The sequence below is a fragment of the Hemitrygon akajei genome, chromosome 31, assembly GCF_048418815.1.
Source record: "Hemitrygon akajei chromosome 31, sHemAka1.3, whole genome shotgun sequence".
Lineage (NCBI taxonomy): Eukaryota > Metazoa > Chordata > Chondrichthyes > Myliobatiformes > Dasyatidae > Hemitrygon > Hemitrygon akajei.
This window is the reverse complement of record NC_133154.1, coordinates 22,814,673-22,833,346: the sequence shown is the minus strand read 5'-3', so window position 1 is coordinate 22,833,346 and position 18,674 is coordinate 22,814,673. Positions and strand designations below refer to the sequence as shown.

Below are 18,674 nucleotides of genomic sequence, written 5' to 3'. Positions count from 1 at the left end.
CCAACACAACCTAAGGATGTGCTGGGGGAACTGCAATGTTGCCACACACTCTGGTGCCAACACACCACACCCACCGTGCTCAGCAGGAAGGTGGCCTCAGCTCTGGTGCCAGTGGATACCAAGGACAGACAAGCTTGCTCAAACACAGCAACGTCCTGTGCTATACCACAGAGGTGCCCAGTTGCTGTGGAACAGGATCCTTAATACCTTTAAAAGATGATAAGTCATAGGGTAATACAGCACAGAAACAGACCATTCAGCCCATTTGACCCATGCCGACCTTCTGCCTCGTCCCATCAACCTGCATCCAGACCCTAGCCTTACCCACTCGCCTATCCATACTTCTCATAAGTGCTGCAATTGGAAGTGTCTCTACCACACTGGTTGTATTTCCAACCACAGTCCATCAGCACAAGGCATGATCAAGGTTACCAGCAGCTCAAAGGGAATCCTGTCAGCAAAGTCACTTCCTCAGGAAAATTAAAATTTACGTCAGCTCTCCAAATGGCACTTTCTTTAGATGGTGAATTCTCTCGGCATCTGAGAACCATTCAGTCAAGTTCCAGCCAGACGGAAAGGATGAAAGCTTTTGTACTCCTAAAAGCAAGACACACGATCTGGCCAGTAATTGCTAAGTAATTAGATGTGAACATCACCAGCAACCTGCCCCGATCCAACGAAACAGATACTACAGCCAAGAAAGCTCACCGGGGCCTCTACATCCTCAGAAGGCTAAATATTGAAAACTCACTTTATGCATCATTTGAGCATCAAAACGTCGCAATATATAGTGGAATGTGTCATTTGTGTCAAAGGCCAACACAATTCAGAAACCTGCTGGGCTACAGATGTCGTCACGCTTCTGGCGCCAAAATAGCATGCCACAACTCACGAACCCTAAACCATAAGTCTTTGGAACGTGCTAAGGCAATTTAAGAACGGGCTAAGAAAATCCGGACGTCCCTGTAGGCCCTCAGTAATATTTATTATTGCGTGGTGGAGGGTATATTGACTGGCTGCATCATGGCTTGATATGAAAACACCAATGCCCTTGAACGGAAAACCCTACAAAAGTAGTGGATACGGCCCAGTCCATCACGGGTAAAGCCCTCCCCTTTGTTGAGCACATGTGCATGGAGCATTGTCGTAGGAAAGCAGCATCCATCACCAGGGACCCCCAGAACTCAGGCCATGCTCTCTTCTCACTGCTGCCATCAGGCAGGTGGTACAGGAGCCCCAGGACTCACACCTCCAGGTGCAGGAACAGTTATTACTCCTCCAACATCAGGCAGCTTCACTTGCCCCATCACTGAACTGTTCCCACAACCTACGGGCTCACTTTTAAGGACTCTTCATCTCATGTTTTTTTATATTTATTGCTTATTTATTTATTTTCCCTTCCTTTTTGTATTTGCATAGTTTGCTGTCTTTTGCACACTGGTTGTCTGCTCTGTCGGTGTGGTCTTTCACTGAGTCTACGATGGTTATTGGATTTATTGAGTATGCCCATAAGTAAATAAACCTGAGGGGTGTATGTGGTGACATATGTACTTTGATGATAAATTTACTTCAAACCTTGATATGTAAATAGAGCAGCGAGATCTTGGAGTCTGCGATCATAGCTCACTACACAGGTTGACCAGGTGGTTAAGAAGGCATATAGCATGCTTACCTTTATTTGTCAAGGCTCTGAGTTCTAGAGACTGGAAGTTGCGTTGTAGCTTTATGAAACTCTAGTTGGGCCACATCTGAAGTATTATACACCGCTCCGGTCGTCCTATTATAGGAACGATGTTGAGGTTTGGCAGGATGTTGCCTGGATTGGGGGCATGTGCTATGACAGGTTGGACAAACTTGGTTTGTTTTCTCTGGAGTGACAGTGGCTGAGGGGAGATGGAAAGAGGTGTATAAGATTATGAGGTATTTTTTGAGGATTTGACTAAATACGTTGATGATGGTAGAGCAGTAGATGTAGTGTATATGGATTTTAGCAAGGCATTTGATAAGGTATCCTGTGCAAGGCTTATTGAGAAAGTAAGAAGGCATGGGATCCAAGGGGACCTTGCTTTGTGGATCCAGAATTGGCTTGCCCATGGAAGGCAAAGACTGGTTGTAGACAGGTCATATTCTGCATGGAGGTTGGTGACCAGTGCTGTGCCTCAGGAATCTGTTCTGGGACCTCTACTCTTCTTGACTTTTATAAATGACCTGTATGAAGAAGTGGAGGGATGGGTTAGTAAATTTGCTGATGACACATAGGTTGGAGGTGTTGTGGACAGTGTGAAGGGCTGTCAGAGGTTACAGCAGGACATTGATAGGATGTCCTATCAATGATAGGATGCAAAAATGGGCTGAGAAGTGGCAAATGGAGTTCAACCCAGATAAGTGAGAGGAGGTTCATATTGGTAGGTCAAATATGATGACAGAATATAGTATTAATGGTAAGACTCTTGGCAGTGTGGAGGATCAGAGGGATCTTGGGGTCTGAGTCCATAGAACTCCCAAGGCTGCTGAGCCGGTTGACTCTGTGATTAAGAAAGCAAACAATGCATTGGCCTTCATCAATTGTGGGATTGTTTAGGAGCCGAGTGCTACTGTTGTAGCTAAATAGGACCCTGGTCAGAACCCATTTGGGGTACTGTGCTCAGTTCTGGTCACCTCACTATAGGAAGGGTGTGAAAACCATAGAAAGGGTGCAGAGGAGATTTACAAGGATGTTGCCTGGATTAGGGAGCATACCTTATCAGAACAGGTTGAGTGAACTCGGCCTATTTTCCTCAGAGCAACGGAGGATGAGGGGTGACTTGATAAAGGTGTGTAAGATGATGAGATGCATTGATCATGTGGATAGTCAGAGGCTTTTTCCTAGGGCTGAAATGGCTGACACGAGAGGGCATAGTTTTAAGGTGCTTGGAAGTAGGTACAAAAACATACAGGGGTAAGTTTTTTTACACAGAGAGTGGTGAGTGTGTGGAATGGGCTGCCGGCGACGGTAGTGGAGGCGGATATGATAGTGTCTTTTAAGAGACTCCTGGACAGGTACATGGAGCTCAGAAAAATAGAGGGCTAACCACAGGTAATTTCTCAGGAAAGGTAATGTTCAGCACAGCTATGTGGGCCGAAGGGCCTGTATTGTGCTGTAGGTTTTCTATGTTTCTGTGTACAGAGTAGACAGACAGCATCATTTTCTCTGGATTGAAATATCTAATGCCAGAGGACATGCACTTAAGGTGAGGGGGGGGGTAATTTTAAAGATGTTAGAGGCACCTTTTTTTTTAATATACACAGTGGTGGGTGTGTGGAATGCGCTGGCTGGGGTTGTGGTAGAGGCAGATACATTAGGGATTTCTAAGAGATGTTTAGATAGGCAGATGAATGTGAGGAAAATGGAGGAACGTGGATATTGTGTAAGTACAAGGGATTAGTTTAGTTGATTGGTTTATTTGGTTCGGCAGAACACTGTGGGTAGGAAGGCCTGTTCCTGTGCTGCACTGTTCCATGTTCTCTGAAAGCTGCCAACATGATCGAGCCCCATGCAGCCTAGACAACTCCTTTCTTCACCCTTCTAAGGGAGAGAAGATACAAAAGTGTGAAAATGGGCACCACCAGGATCAAGGACAGCTTCTAACCTCTGCTCTAAGACTCTTGAAGGGATCTCTTGTACAATAAAGATGAACTCTTGGGGTCACAGTTTACTTCATTAAGACATTGTACATTATTATCAACCTGCACTGTGCCTGTAATGCCATGTTCTGCATTTCTTCATTGCAGTTTCCTTGTACCGCCTTGATGCAAGCACAAGAGATGCTGGAAATCCAGAATAATTCCACACAAAATGCCAGAGGAACTCAGCAGGTCAGGTAACATCTGTGAAGAAAAATAAGGAGTCAATGTTTCAGGCTCAGACCCTTCAGTGGAAGTCCTGCTGAATGGTCTCAGACTGAAACATCAACTCTTTATTCCTTTCCATGGATGCTGTCTGAGCTGCTGAGTTCCTCCAAAATTGTGTGTGCATGTTACTACCTTGACGTACTTATTGTTTGAAATGACCTGCATGGATGGCATGCAAAGCAAGGGTTTTCCACAGTATCTCAGTACAGGTGACGTTAACAAGTCAATTACCAAAGGCCAATGACATGAACTTCATACACACTCACTGTCACCAGAGTTACAGTTGTGAATGGTTTAACTGATTTCTCCCCTTCCTATTCCAATTCACACCCACACCAGAGCTGGTATCTATATTCTGAAGATGTGGAAGGGTTTGAGTCCAATTCTGATAACCAGCTTGTTCATACACGTCTCCAAAGGAATCTCAGAGCTTTGAGCTCACCCTAGTTATCGTACATTGTTCATTACAGATAGATCTGTCTTCTAGAGAGACTAACAATATACAAATGTTTGTAGATTAATAATCACATCCTGTCAGCAATAAAACTCTAAGTCACAGGAGCAGAATTAGGCCATTTGGCCCATCAAGGCTGCTCCACCATTCCATCATGGCTGATTTATTACCCCTCTCGACCCCATTCTCCAGCCTTCTCCCTGATGGGAACTACCTGATGACATCTGCTCCTGGCTGAAGGCTACGGTTACCTCATAAGGTATCTGGAGGATGCACCCTAACAGGTTATGTAACAAGCAATCTCTGATTTTTACCAGTGGCTTCCAGGAAAGACTGGATGGCAACCGAGGAAGGTCGGTGACGCTGGAGAGACAGCTGACCTCCAGGAAAGGCTGGCATGGGCTCACAAGACTAGCAACCTTGTGGGCAGCACTCTCAAGAGGGCACCACTCAAGCTACGATTGAACACAAAGAGCAATACCCCCAGAGTCTCCCGAGAGGGGGGGTAGGATGAGAGACTCAACGGGACGGACATACCGGCAACGGTCAGGACAGGAAACACGACTACGAGGAAGCTACAGCAAACAACACTGACCGGAGAGGAATTCACGGCAAGGTGTCATTGCAGGAGAGTCTGCAAAAACATCAGAGGGCTCAAGATACACCAGGGCAGGTCTAGATGTGGACTGATGGTGACCCAAGTGCAGCGCACAGACTTAGTATCTGGTGAGACGAAGGAGGATGTCAGCCACGGAGCTGAAGATCTCTCCGCACTTGAGTCGCCTCAGCACCAAACAACAGACCAAGTGAGTTCCCCCTCGGCTACCCCAATCCATTCATCAAGGAAAGACAGGATCAAATGGCCTAGATCGTCAGACAACGTCGCCTGGATGCAGTTCGATGATGATCTAGATGGCATCCTGGAAGTTGCCTTAGCAGGCCCAGCACTTGCCGGTAAATTCAAGATCTGGCTGTACCAATACGGCCTTCTGTCCAGGCTTCTCTGGCTCTTCACACTTCCCATGACTGCCGTAAAGGGCATCGAGAGAAAAACCAACAAGCACCTGCGGAGATGGTTAGAGTTCCCCCAAGCTTTTCTTCAGTGGAACTCTATATTCGATCCGGGCAACTGCAGCTTCCCCTGACATCTGTTGTGGAGGAATTTAAGGTGGCTAAATGCAGATCCTTATTAAGCTTGAGAGATTGCAATGACGACCTGGTAAAGCAAGCAGGCGTTACAACCAGATCTGGGCACAAGTGGGCAGCCAACGTAGCAGTACAGCAGGCTGTGTGTTCTCTGAAGCTGCGAGATATCATCAGCAACCCCTGCGTCTGGCGGCAAGGCCTCAGCTCAGTTCAGTTCCAGCAGTGGGGAAATGCAAGCATAAGGAACAGGCGAGACAGGGTACAGGCAGAAGTACGGATCCGTGAGGAAGGGAAGCGGATGTCAAAGGCAGTGGGACAAGTGTCCCAGGGTGCCTGGACAAAATGGGACCTGCCCGAGCGCAAGATCTCATGGGCAGAGTTATGGAGACTGGAGTCCTTCCGTAGTTCCTTCCTCTTATGATCGGTGAATGACACCCTTCCTTCGCCATTACATCTGTACACATGAGGGATGAGAGAGGACCTGAACTGTAAGCCCTGTGGTCAGAAGGGGACACTGGCTCATATACTGTCCGGGTGTAAAACAGCTCTAATTCAAGGACGGTGTAGGTGGCGCCCTGATAAGGTGCTGCTGGCTCTTGCTGACGCACTAGAGCGAGAGAGATGCAAGAAGAGGACGGCTGGCACAGATCTGAGGAAGGCCATCACCTTCATCAAAGAGGGAGCCAGGCCTTTCGTAACCAAACAACCAAAGCCAAATCTGCTGTTAACGACCAGGTCCTGGGAGATGAGAGTCAATGTGGGAAGGAGGCTACAGTTCCCGGAGGTGGTGCACACAACCCTCTGCCCGGACATTGTATTACGGTCAACTGAAGACCAGAAAATAATTCTGGTTGAGCTGATGGTGCCGTGGGAGGAGGGATGGGAAGAGGCCCACGAGAGAAAGGCCTTGAAGTACCAGCCCTTAGTGCAGGAGTGCAAAGACAAGGGATGGCAGGCATGGTTGTTCCCTGTGGAGATCGGCTGCAGAGTTTTCCCAGCCAAATCAGCATGGCAGTTGTTATCAGCTCTGGGCCTGGACGAAAGGAGCAACTTGTATCCTACAAGCAGCTTGTAGGGCGGGGGAAGAAGCAGAACGAGCCTCTTGTTGGATTTGGAGTAGCCAAAAGGAGTGAAGCTGGAAGCCAGGAGCAGATGGGCAGTGATTTGGACACCACTGCCAGCCCCCAACTGGAGAGTGTTGTGCTTAAGAGTTGAAACACTGTGAAGGTTGGGAACCACCTGATGCCATCTGCTCCCGGCTGAAGGCTACGGTATGAGGTATTTGGAGGTATTTGGAGAATGCACCCTAACAGGTGTATGTAACAAGTAACCTTTATTAATCAAGAACCTATCAACCTCCACTTCAAATATACCCAATGACTTGGCTTCCACAGCCGCCTGTGGTAGTGAATTCCACAGATTTACCATTCTCTGGCTCCAGAAATTCCTCCTCAGCTCTGTTCTAAAGGGAGGTATTTGTTTTCTGAGACTGATTTCCATTAGTTCAACACACCAATCATCAGAGTTCATTTTACAAATACCCATTACGTTTCAATAGTGACAATACTGGGATTTTACTCTTTATATCTGAGAATCAACACAAGTGAGGATAGAGACTCACCTTAAACCCAATATCTTACCCTGACCTTGTTTAAATTATAGTACACTGGTGGCAGCTAGTGGCTGGTCCAGAACTCTGCAATAAAGGATCACAAACGAGTGGCAAGTCACTTTATTTTAAATCAACAACAGTGCAGTTCAGCAATTCATACTTCACTCTGTTGCCGTGAGTTTTGAATTGTCCAGATCCCGAGAACGTCAAAACCGCTGTCCAGCAAATAATGTGTATTTACAACATGCCACACTCCTCTGGGAAAACGTCGAACTTCCGATGCTTCCTCTCGCCTGCATTTATCACCGCCCGCCTCCACCCGAGCCGCCACCACCGCTCCCTCCGTTAGGATCCTGCGCTCCCGACATCATCAGGAAGATTACAATTGGCACGATGTACATCCACTGCGAAAAGGAGAGACAGAAAGCAGGTCATTTTCAGGTTTACCATATTATGAAGAGGCATCATATCCTTTCAGTGAGTGTGAGGAAGATCAGATCACTGAGGTAAAATAATGAGCACAGATCTGTCCGGGATTAGACCTGCAGCTAGAGAGAAATGTTGTGCCGGGATGCAGAGCTGGGCCAAGAAGTTGAACCTGGATAAGCGTGAAGTGATTCACTTTGGAAGGTCAAATTTGACACAGCATGCTGGGTTACTGGCAGGATTCTTAGCAGTGTGGTGGAACAGAGGGATCTTAGAGTCCATGCCCATAGAGCCCTCAAAGTTGCTGAACAACTTGATAGGGTTGTTAAGAAGCCGTATGGTGCGTTCGCCTTCATTAGTCAGGGGATTAAGTTCAGGTGCTGCAAGGTAATGTTGCAACTCTGTAAAACACTTGGAATGCTGCACTCAGATCTGGTCATTATAGGAAGGATATGGAAGCTTTAGAGAGGATGCTGAGGAGATTTACAAGGATGCTGCCTGGATTAGAAAATGTCTTACGAGGATAGGTTGAGCGAGCTAGGGCTTTGTTCTTTGGAGCGAAGGAAGAATGAGTGGTGACTTGATAGAGATGTACAAAATTATAACAGGCATACATAGATCAAGTTGATAGTAGTTGCCTTTTTCCCCAGGGTGAAAATTGCTAATACAAGGAGCACAATTTCAGACATCCCACCTCTCCCGGAAGTCTCCCGCAAATTGATAGCAGCTCCCTGACGTCCGCAAATTATATACGATACCCCAGAAATCTATTTTTTTGAGAGGGAGAGAGAGCGGGAGCGATTCTTTCATTATCATAGCTAACGTGATTTAAACTAGCTGGCTAGCTGCTAAGGAGCTACTCTATTGCAGACATCCCACCTCTCCCGGGAGTCTCCCACAAATTGATGGTGCTACCTCCCTGAAATGAGTTTTTGCAGGGTGGGATGTCTGCAATTTTAAAAGTAACATACAAAATGGGGCAGGAACACAGCAGATCAGGCATCATCTATGGAAATCTCTCAAATGATTTTTGATTTCCATAGGTGTTGTGTGTGTCTGTGTCTGGATTGAGTATCTGCAGAATATCCTGTGTTTATAATTTCAAGATGACTAAGGGCATCAGAAGTAAGTTATTTTTTTAAAAAAAGAATGGAGGGTATGTGAAAGATGCTGCCGGGGTGCAGGGGTGGTGATGGTAACGGATTCATTAAGGATTTTTAAGAGACTCTTGGATGTTAGAAAAATAGAGGGCTATGTGGGAGGGAAGAATTAGATTGATCTCAGAGTAGGTTAAAAGGTCAGCACAATATTATGGAGCAAATAGCCTTTACCGTGCTGTAACGTTCTGAAACCATGGCAGGAGAGAAAGCATGCACATCGTCAAGGTTCATCCTCATGATTAAGGAATCTGTACATCCAAAAGGATGTGATTTTGGAAAGAATTTGCATCTCTTTGCCCCCACTCCTTGATAATTGTAGGCATGGTATTTACTTATGGCTTAACAGGAAAGTGCTGTAGCTCGCAGTTATAAATGATTTTAAAATGGCTTCCCACCCACTCGACATGCTAACATCATCGTCCTCCCATTTCACAAGGACCAACGAGAACCCCAGCCACCCTGAAGGAAGAAGCCAGGCACATGTCCAGTTTCCATTCACACCGAGGAAATCTTCAAGAGGCAGTTCCTCAAGAAGGCAGCATCCAAAATCAGAATCAGATTTATTATCACTTACATATGTGTTGAAATTTGTTTTGTAGCAGCAGTGCAGAGCAATACATTAAAAAAAAATTACTTCAGGTTGCAAAAGAAATATAATATTAAAAATTCACCATTCAGGATCCTCACCACCTGGGATAGGACCTCTTCTCATTCCTCCATCGGGGTGGAGATACAGAAGCCTGAAGGCCCACACTCAGTGATTCAGGAACAGCTGCTTCCCCTCCACCATTAGATTTCTCACTGGTCTATAAATCCATGAAGACCACTGCATTATTCCTTAACTTTAGCACTGTTTGCTTCTGTAATTTATGGTAATTTTATGTCTATACTACAGCTGCAAGACAAATATCACGTCATAGGTCAGTGATAATCAATCTGATTCTGATGTACACTGCAGTAAAAAGGGGGAAAAATCTGCGGAGAAGCTGACATCTCGGAAGGAAGACTAATCTGCTTCCTATCTGGCAATGATCCTTCCAGTACATCTGGAGGTACAAGAGACAACAGATGCTGAAAATCCAAAGCAACACACAGGAAAATTGAGTCAGAGAGCATCAGTGGAGAGAAACTGACAGTTGACATTTCAGGTAGAAATGCTTCATCAGGACTGGAAAGAGGGGAGACATAGTATAAAAAAGCTGTTGGGAGAGGGAGAAAGGAACAGCTGGCAAGCGATAGGTGGATCCAGGTAAGTGGGGAGAGGAGTGATAAACAGGTGGGGGGGGGGGGGAGTGGAAATGATGCAAGTAGCTGTGAGGTGACAGATGGAAATGACAAAGGGCTGAAGAAGATGAAGGATAAGAGGTGACTTAATAGGAGGTGTAAAAGATATGAGGTATAGATTGAGTGGACACTTTACTAGGGCCAAAGTGACTAAAATGAGATGACATATCTTAAAAGATATTTGGAGGAAAGTAGGGGGGATTTCACACAGAATAGTGGTACATGGAACATGCAGCCAGGCATTATAGAACACGCAGAAACACTAGGGATCTTTAAGAGTCTCAAGTCAGACACATGCATAAATGAAAAATTAAGGCCTCTGTGAGGAAGGAAGGATCTTGGAGTAGGTAAAAAGAGCCTAAACTCTGCTGTAGTATTCTATGTGCATCCTAGTACTTGAATGTTCCATATTCTACAAATCTGATAGAAGAGACAAGTGGACCATGGAATAAAGAGATGTGAGAAGGGGAACCAATGGGAGAGATGTCTGGATGATTGGCAAGTTTTCTTCTCAAAGCATCATAACCCAATATGGCCAGGCACAGGAATGACAAAGAACTGTATCCCCTCATTCCCCACAGACATCAGAACCCCAACTGCTTCCAGAGACTGTCCCAACAAAGTTGAACCTTATCCTCACCAAGTTCTCTCTGAGCAGGAACCCAGATAATTTCTTTCTCCTTTCTCTCATGGTAAGCAACTGAAGAACCATCACAGATAAGTACTTATAACACGGATCCAAACATGAGTCGGTGATAAGGAAGGCAAGGTCAATGTAATTCATTTCGAGAGGACTAGAATATAAAAGCAAGAATGTAATGCTGAGGCTTTATAAGGGATTGGTCAGAATGCACTTTTGAGCCCCTATCAAAGAAATGAGGTACTGGCATTGGAGAGCGACTAGAGGTGGTTCATGAGAATGATCCTAAGGCCTGCATTCAATGCAGTTTAGAAAATTAAGCGGGTATCTCATGGAAAACTATCAGATACTGAAATGCCCAGAAAGGGTGGACATGGAGAGGATGTTTCCTATAATGGAGGAGTCTAGACCAGGAGGCATAGTCTCAGAATAAAAGGATGTCCCTTAAGAACAGAGATAAAGAGGAATTCAAAGCCAGAAGTTTGTGTAGGGAACGTTTTGCATCTAGTGATCATAACACCATTAGTTTCAAAGTAATTGTGGGAAAGGATAGGTCTGATTCTCTGGTTGAAATTCTAAATTGGAGAAAGGCCAATTTTGATGGTATCACAAAGCATCTGGCAAGCCTGGATTGGTACAGGTTGTTTTCTGGCCAGGTTGCACTTGGTAAGCAGGAGGCCTTCAAAAACAAAATTTTGAGAGTACAGAGTTTGTACATTCCTGTCAAATTAAAAGGTAAAGGTAACAGGCTTAGGGAACCTTGGTTTCCAAGAGATATTGAGGCTCTGGTTAAGAAAAAAAAGAGGTACATAGTAAGTATCGGCAGGAAGGAACAAATAAGGTACTTGAGGAGTATAAATAATGCAAGTGAATGCTTGAAGGAAATCAGGAGAGCTAAAGACATGAGGTTGCTCCAGCAGACAAGGTGAAGGAGAATCCGAAGGGTTTCTACAGATATGTAAAGGCAAGAAGACTGCAAGTGAAAAGCTGGTCCTCTGGAAGGTCAGAGGTCATCTATGGGTAGAGCTAAAAGAGAGGGGGAGATCTTAAATTGATTTCTTTGCATCTGATTTATTTGGGAAATGGACACAGAGTCTATCGATGCAAGGCAGTGCAGCAATGAGGTCATGGACTCTTTACAGAGGACATGTTTGCAAATTAGGGTGGATGAATCCCTAGGGCCTGATAATGTGTCCCTAAATGATCCAGAGTTCATACAGTTCCGGATCCAACTCCTTAACAAGATCTGAAAGAAGCTTCGGCTGAATGCAGGTGTAGTTATCAGGGACACTGGCTGATTTATCATCTCTCTCCCTGCCGTCCCACATCCCCCAAGAGGAGCATTCTTCTATCCTGTCTGGCATCCTCACTGCTCTAAATGTGCAATAATAAATAAAGAAAATCTAAACAACAAAAAAATTCTACATAATGCCTAGCCTCTAAATTAAATGTTATGATTTGTAGGGGTGTCATAAAGGTTATGGGGAAAAGGCAGGAGAATGGGGTTATGAGGGATAATAAATCGGCCATGATGGAATGGCAGAACAGACTCAATGGGCCAAATGGCCCAAACCTGCTCCTATGTCTTATGGATCCCTGGACTTTACAGCTCACCGCTGTGCACTTCCACCCGATATTTCTAACCTTCAGCATTACCACAAACCTATCTTACCTAACTGATTCCTTGCAACATCATGAAAGCGATTAGCCAAATTTATTACTGAGGTTGACAATGGTAATCAGCTGTTTTATATCAGAGATGACATAGTCAATGATCTGAGGATGATGTTTCAAGTGTCAGTGGGATAATAAATACAATCCAGCATCAGTCAGGCTCATTTACCAGTTTTACTGGAGAAAGATTTCAAACCAGTGGTTTCACATAGGCACTCAGGAGTGAGAGTACCGTAACTCTTTGTCAGACTCTATGTCTTTTTAAAAGGTGACTTGATGACAAAGGCCTTCAAACAATTCACCATCACAAGAAGCCATTTGATTTCCCTTATACTCCATTGCTAATTTATTAGGTACACCCGCTCATTAATGCAAATAGAATCAGCTAATCACGTGGCAACAACTCAATGCATGAAAACATGCCGACAATGGTCAGGAGGTTCAGTTTTTATTCAGACAAAACATCAGAAGAGGGAAGATATGTGATCTGAGTGATTGTTGGTGCCAAACAGCATCTCAGAAACTGCAGATCTCCCGGGATTTTCATGCACAGTGGTCTCTAGAGATTATAAAGAATAGTGTGAGAAACAAGAAAACATCCAGTGAGCAATAGTTCTGTGGGCAAAAACACTTTGAAGAATGGCCAGACTAGTCCAGGTTGACAGGAAGGCGACAGTAACTCGAGTTACCAAGCATTGTAACAGTGGTATGCAGAACAGCGTCTCTGAATGTACAACACGTCGAGCCTTGAAGTGGATGGACTACAGCAGCAGACCATAAACATGTACTCAGTGGCCACTTTGTTAAGCACCCCGGTATCTAATAAAGTGGCTACTGAGTGTATAGCATTGACACAATCAATGCTAGTGGAAAATTTGAGTTTTTAAATGTACTCAAAGAACATTTAAAATTATTACATGCAAGATAAAAATGTTAGTTTAAAACCACAGGAACTTCGGGAAGATCCTGATCCTCCACAGGTTTATGTTCTCAGCTTCCTATTCTACTCCCTGTATACTCATGACCACCTGGCCAAATTCTGCCAGAACTCCAGTTATAAATTTGTAGATGACAAAGAGCTTAGTGACATGGTGTCATGACAAAAACCTTTCGCTCAATGTCAACAAAACAATCGAGCAGGTCACTGACTTCAGAAGGTGGGGCGGGTGGTCAGTGTACATGCCCCTGTCTACATCATCAGTGCTGAGGTTCACATGGTTGAGAGCTTCAAGTTCCTAGACGCAGATATCCCCATCATCCAACCACGTTGATGTCGCAGCCAAGAAAGTTCACCAGCACCTCTACTTCCTCAGGAAGCTGAAGAAATTGAGCATATGACTGTTGCCATACCAAGATTTATTATCTCTTGTATGATATGAAGGACTCTTGGCCTCACAATCCACCCCTATATGATCGTGCACTTTGTTTACCTGCACAGAACTCTTTCAGTTGCTCTTACACTTGTGTTGTTATTGTTTTACTTTATTCTAACTCTGTGCAATTATTTGATCTAGGTAAACAGTATGCAAGACAGGTTTTTCAACACATCTAGGTACACATGACAATAAACCAATTTCAATAACACAGCTTGGTATGGTGACTCCTCTGGCTAAGACCACAGGAAATTGCAGAGAGTTGTGAACACAGACCAGACCACCATGAAAGGAGCAACCCCCCCCCACCCCCCACCAACTATGGACAAGCCACCTTATTTGTCTCCCCGTTTTACACCTTCTGTCACTGCACTGTCTCTTTCACTTTCTTTGACTACCTTGATATATTTGTGTTTGGAATCATCTGTCTGGATGGCATGCAAATAAAACCTTTCCGCTGTACCCTGGTACATGGGACAATAATAAACCAATTACCAAGCTTTTAATGGCAATATTTAGAAAATGCAAACACATCAAGAACACAACACCAACTAGTCTCCCAGTTCAAGCTCGCACACTAGTTATGACTCTTGTGGCTTTAAGAAGAAGATTAGCTTTATTTGTCACATGTATGTTGAATTGAAGCATACAGTGAAATACGTCATTTGTATCAAATCTAATCAGTGAGGATGGTGCTGGGCAGCCCACAAGTTTTGACAACTTCCAGCACCAACATACAGTAATGTGCAAAAAGTCTTAGGCATATACAGTATATAGCTAGGGTGCCTAAGACCCTACAGTCCCGACGAAGGGTCTTGGCCCGAAACACCAACAGTTTACTCTTTTCCACAGATGCTGCCTGACCTGCTGAGTTCCTCCAGCAGTTTGTGTGCACTGTTCTGGATTTTCATCATCTGCAGGTTTTCTTGTGTTTGTGCTCAGGACTTTTACACAGTACTGCATATTATGTCTTTCCAGTTACTAAATAACATTTAATACCACTGAACTAATACAAAGTACTTTCATTTCCGTTTCCCAATCACCTGACTATTTTAATCAATATACAGTACTGGGCAAATGGTGCTGGGGGGGGGGGGGTTGTGTGTGTGTGTGTCTCTCTCTCTCTAAGACATATGGACAGTACAATAGCATAACCACAACTCATTGTACATCATTGAACATATTTACACTGGAGCTGCCATTACTCTACCATGTAACACCAACATGCATTTTAAAATCACAAATCACAATCCCTAGAATAAATGCTTTCTGGCACATCCATGACACTTAACAAATAACAGAGCCCATTCCAAATTCTTGGAGGACTGATGATCTTCCTCAGCTTTCAAATCCCATCACCTTTTTGGTAATTTGAGGGAATAAGAACTCAAGACTGCTCCCCCCTGCCCCCCGCCCCTATGTCAAGGTGACATTGTCTTCTAGATTCTTTCACCCATTTCCAAAATGCAGTCAGTCAAGTGCCCATTGAGCCTCTTTATTTACAGCATTTTGATATCAGTCGGTCGTCAGTCACCTCGGGGCAAGGTCGATCAGTCGGTCATCAGTCACCTCGGGGCAAGGTCGATCAGTCGGTCGTCAGTCACCTCGGGGCAAGGTCGATCAGTCGGTCATCAGTCACCTCAGGGCAAGGTCGATCAGTCGGTCATCAGTCACCTCGGGGCAAGGTCGATCAGTCGGTCATCAGTCACCTCCGGGCAAGGTCGATCAGTCACTGGTCAGTCACCTCGGGGCAAGGTCGATCAGTCACTGGTCAGTCACCTCGGGGCAAGGTCGATCAGTCGGTCATCAGTCACCTCGGGGCAAGGTCGATCAGTCACTGGTCAGTCACCTCCGGGCAAGGTCGATCAGTCGGTCATCAGTCACCTCGGGGCAAGGTCGATCAGTCGGTCATCAGTCACCTCGGGGCAAGGTCGATCAGTCGGTCATCAGTCACCTCGGGGCAAGGTCGATCAGTCACTGGTCAGTCACCTCCGGGCAAGGTCAATCAGTTGGTCATCAGTCACCTCGGGGCAAGGTCGATCAGTTGGTGGTCATTCAGTAGTCAACTAGGCAAGAGCAAGGCTGCCTCCTAACCCTGTTCATCATTCCCACAGGGAAATGATCCACTGACATAACCCTCAAAGCTTCATAACCCAGAATGGCCCACAAAGCTCTATAACCAACAACAGTAAAAATGAAAGGAACACAAGGCTGTATTAATCAAAATATTTTCATTCATCATCTCTCCTGAAGCGCCTTGGTGAGCATTTACCACGAGTGTTGACACTCTAGACAGCCTCCTTGATCTTAAGTAATGTTACAGTTCGGCTCCTCCCTGTTTTTAATTAAAATCCATATGTTATCTTTCAGCAAATAGAAGCCAATCAGCAAAGCTTTGTTAAATCCGTCAGGAAGAACAAAGGGTTAAGGGGTTATTATGTCAGGCAGTGGAAGGGTGACATACAGATCAGAACTTCCTTGTACATAAACAGTCTTCTACATGGATCTACAGTTTTCTGACCTGGGGTGGCAGATTGCTGACGATCTTCTGCTGGGATCGTGTCTGCAATCAGTGTGAGCTTTCCTTCAGGGAGAGGTGTGGGCATGGGGACTGGCTGCTAAACACTACACCATGCTTAGACTGAACACATTTAAATAGCATCATTTGTGCGTGTTTGTATTCAAAAAGCAATGATTTTTGTCACCAATAGTTGGCGAGAAACAAGCAGGAAGACAATTCAGAATGGTTTTGCTCACTGCAGTTTCAAGCATTCAGGCTTGGAGATGCCAGAAACAGCCGGGAGTGAATGTTTCACTACTTCAAGTTAGGAATTATGAAGGTATTGACAATCGTCTTGAATGATATGTGGAATATAAAGATTTGGAGGATGCAACTATCTGAAGCATAGTATGAAGACGGTCCATTATCTGCACTAGGTGTCTGTGCTGATTTTGTTCATTGAAAGTCAATCAAAAGAACACAACAGATGAATTTCTCTGTCAGTAACTATTAAGAATACAGTTTTATAGTACCGTTGAAGTATTGGTAGCATTCTAACTGTTCTTGCATTTAAAAACATAAATTGTTACTCAGATAAACAGAAGTTTGTCTATTTTATACCTTTTAACTATTTCCATGAAACTTCAGCTAATTGGGGCAGCCACTTAAATGGGCCAAAATGTACCGGTCCCAATAAGTCCCAAAGAAACAGAATCCACTGTATATGGTGACATATACCGTACATAACTTGATAATAAGTTTACTTTGAACTCCCTGGTGGCCACTTCGGCGTCTGGCCCAAGTGCTACGTCATGCTGAGGTTAAACTGTTCACGGAGATGCTGAGAATGAACCTAGCCTTGTTGGATGTTGCCACACTACCTGCCCCTTGTGGAAAAAGTCCTGCAAACTATCACCTTTGCTCACAAGTCATTGAGGCAATGGTTAGCCAAGAACATCCTAAAGATACAGTGGGAAGACACAATGGGCCTTAGCTTTCTGTCTTAATTATTTGTGACAACGCTTCTGCACCGGATTTTGGCAACAAGCACCAAGACCTGTCTGGTAGGCGAGAAGCACCTACCTGCTCCACAACTCCTGTAAACTCATTTGCAATGCGTATTGCCCTGGAGACAGCTGCAGTGTAACTCGGGCAAATGTTCATAACTTTGTGGACTGTGGATCTACCAAAAAAACCTCAGGAAAAGAATGCAAGGATCCTTGTCGAGAAGCATCGTGTTGGATTAGGGTGCTAAATTCCTTGTAATTCCCAATGCTTGCTTATAATTTTTATATGAACACCTATATACACACAATTGTTCAGTAAACTTTCTAGTAATTGTAGTATAGCTGACACTGTATTTTCTAGAAACTTCTCAGTTTTTCTACAGCAGGTGCCACACAACCTGAACCAGGCTATTTCCCAGGTTAATTATTATCACTGGAATGTTTTATCTCTAGTCTGAGTATGAGACACCATGACTTCTTTTTCTTTGCTTTCTTTCCTTAGTTCATTTATTTTTTTGTACTTGTAACACTTCATAAAACTGCTGTAATCACCAAGTTTTATGCGTCGTTCTTGGCTTCCGAATAACTGCTAAATATTATAACCACGTCCAACAATTCCAAGCAGCAATATAACAGAGGATTCACTGACCGATACGCTGTTCGAAAGAGTACACTGCTGAAAAGCCATCAATACAGTGAAAATATGCTGGTCTTCCAGTGCAGTGAGGTGGCCACAAGTGAACTGTATTGATAGGCTGTAGGAATACATGCTGAGGATTGAACAGTTCAGTGCAGCCAGCACATCATAGGGAAGGACTGTACTCCAAATTCCTGCTGCCACTGGGGACCAAGCGGTTGGGTCCTATCTAACAGACCCACAAATATCTTAAGGCTACACCTTTCAGAGGCCTTGAGTGTCACTGGCATGTCATACACAGAATGTAACAGAATGGACAACAGTACAAATGTAAAGAAAGCTATGCAGTTATTTATTTTTTGTGTTTTTAAGAATAAATTTTATCTTTGAAAAAAAATCAAGGATATCTTCAAGAGATGGTGCCTCAAGAAGGTTGCATCCATCATTAAGGACCGTGTGTACATGCTCCCCGTGACCTCTGATTCCTGCCACATCCCTAAGACGTACAGGTTAGGGTTAGTAAGCTACAGGCACGTTACGTTGATGCCGAAAGCACAGCGACACTTGCACATTCTCGGACTGTGTTGGTTGTTAACACAAATGACAAATTTCACCGTATCTTTCGATGTTTCAATGTACATGTGACAAATAAAGCAAATTCTTCTGTCTCTTTATATAGATCAGTTATAATAAATCTGACTCTGGAAAAAGGAGTAGCAGAAATTATAGCTGATCAGTTCTTCTCCATACCTTTGTCCAAAGGCAGAGAATCCGATGGAAACATCCAAATGCAGAAAAATATGGACCAGAAATCAAACATAGCACCTCCAGTCTCCATGACCTAACAATACCCTTGACACACCCAACCAG

At 44.4% G+C, this 18,674-nt stretch overlaps 1 protein-coding gene across 2 annotated transcripts in view; it reads right to left on the bottom strand.

The window, feature by feature from the left end:
- Positions 1 to 7,208: 7,208 nt before the first annotated feature.
- Positions 7,209 to 18,674, bottom strand: part of emc10 (ER membrane protein complex subunit 10) — an 89,831-nt gene continuing 78,365 nt past the window's right edge. For both annotated transcript variants that reach the window (XR_012096909.1, XM_073034101.1), the window contains one exon: positions 7,209 to 7,507. Coding sequence is in view for 1 of the 2 variants with exons in the window: in XM_073034101.1 (XP_072890202.1) it covers positions 7,406 to 7,507 (102 nt within the window). In the remaining variant the exon portion in view is untranslated. The remainder of the gene's footprint in view (positions 7,508 to 18,674) is intronic.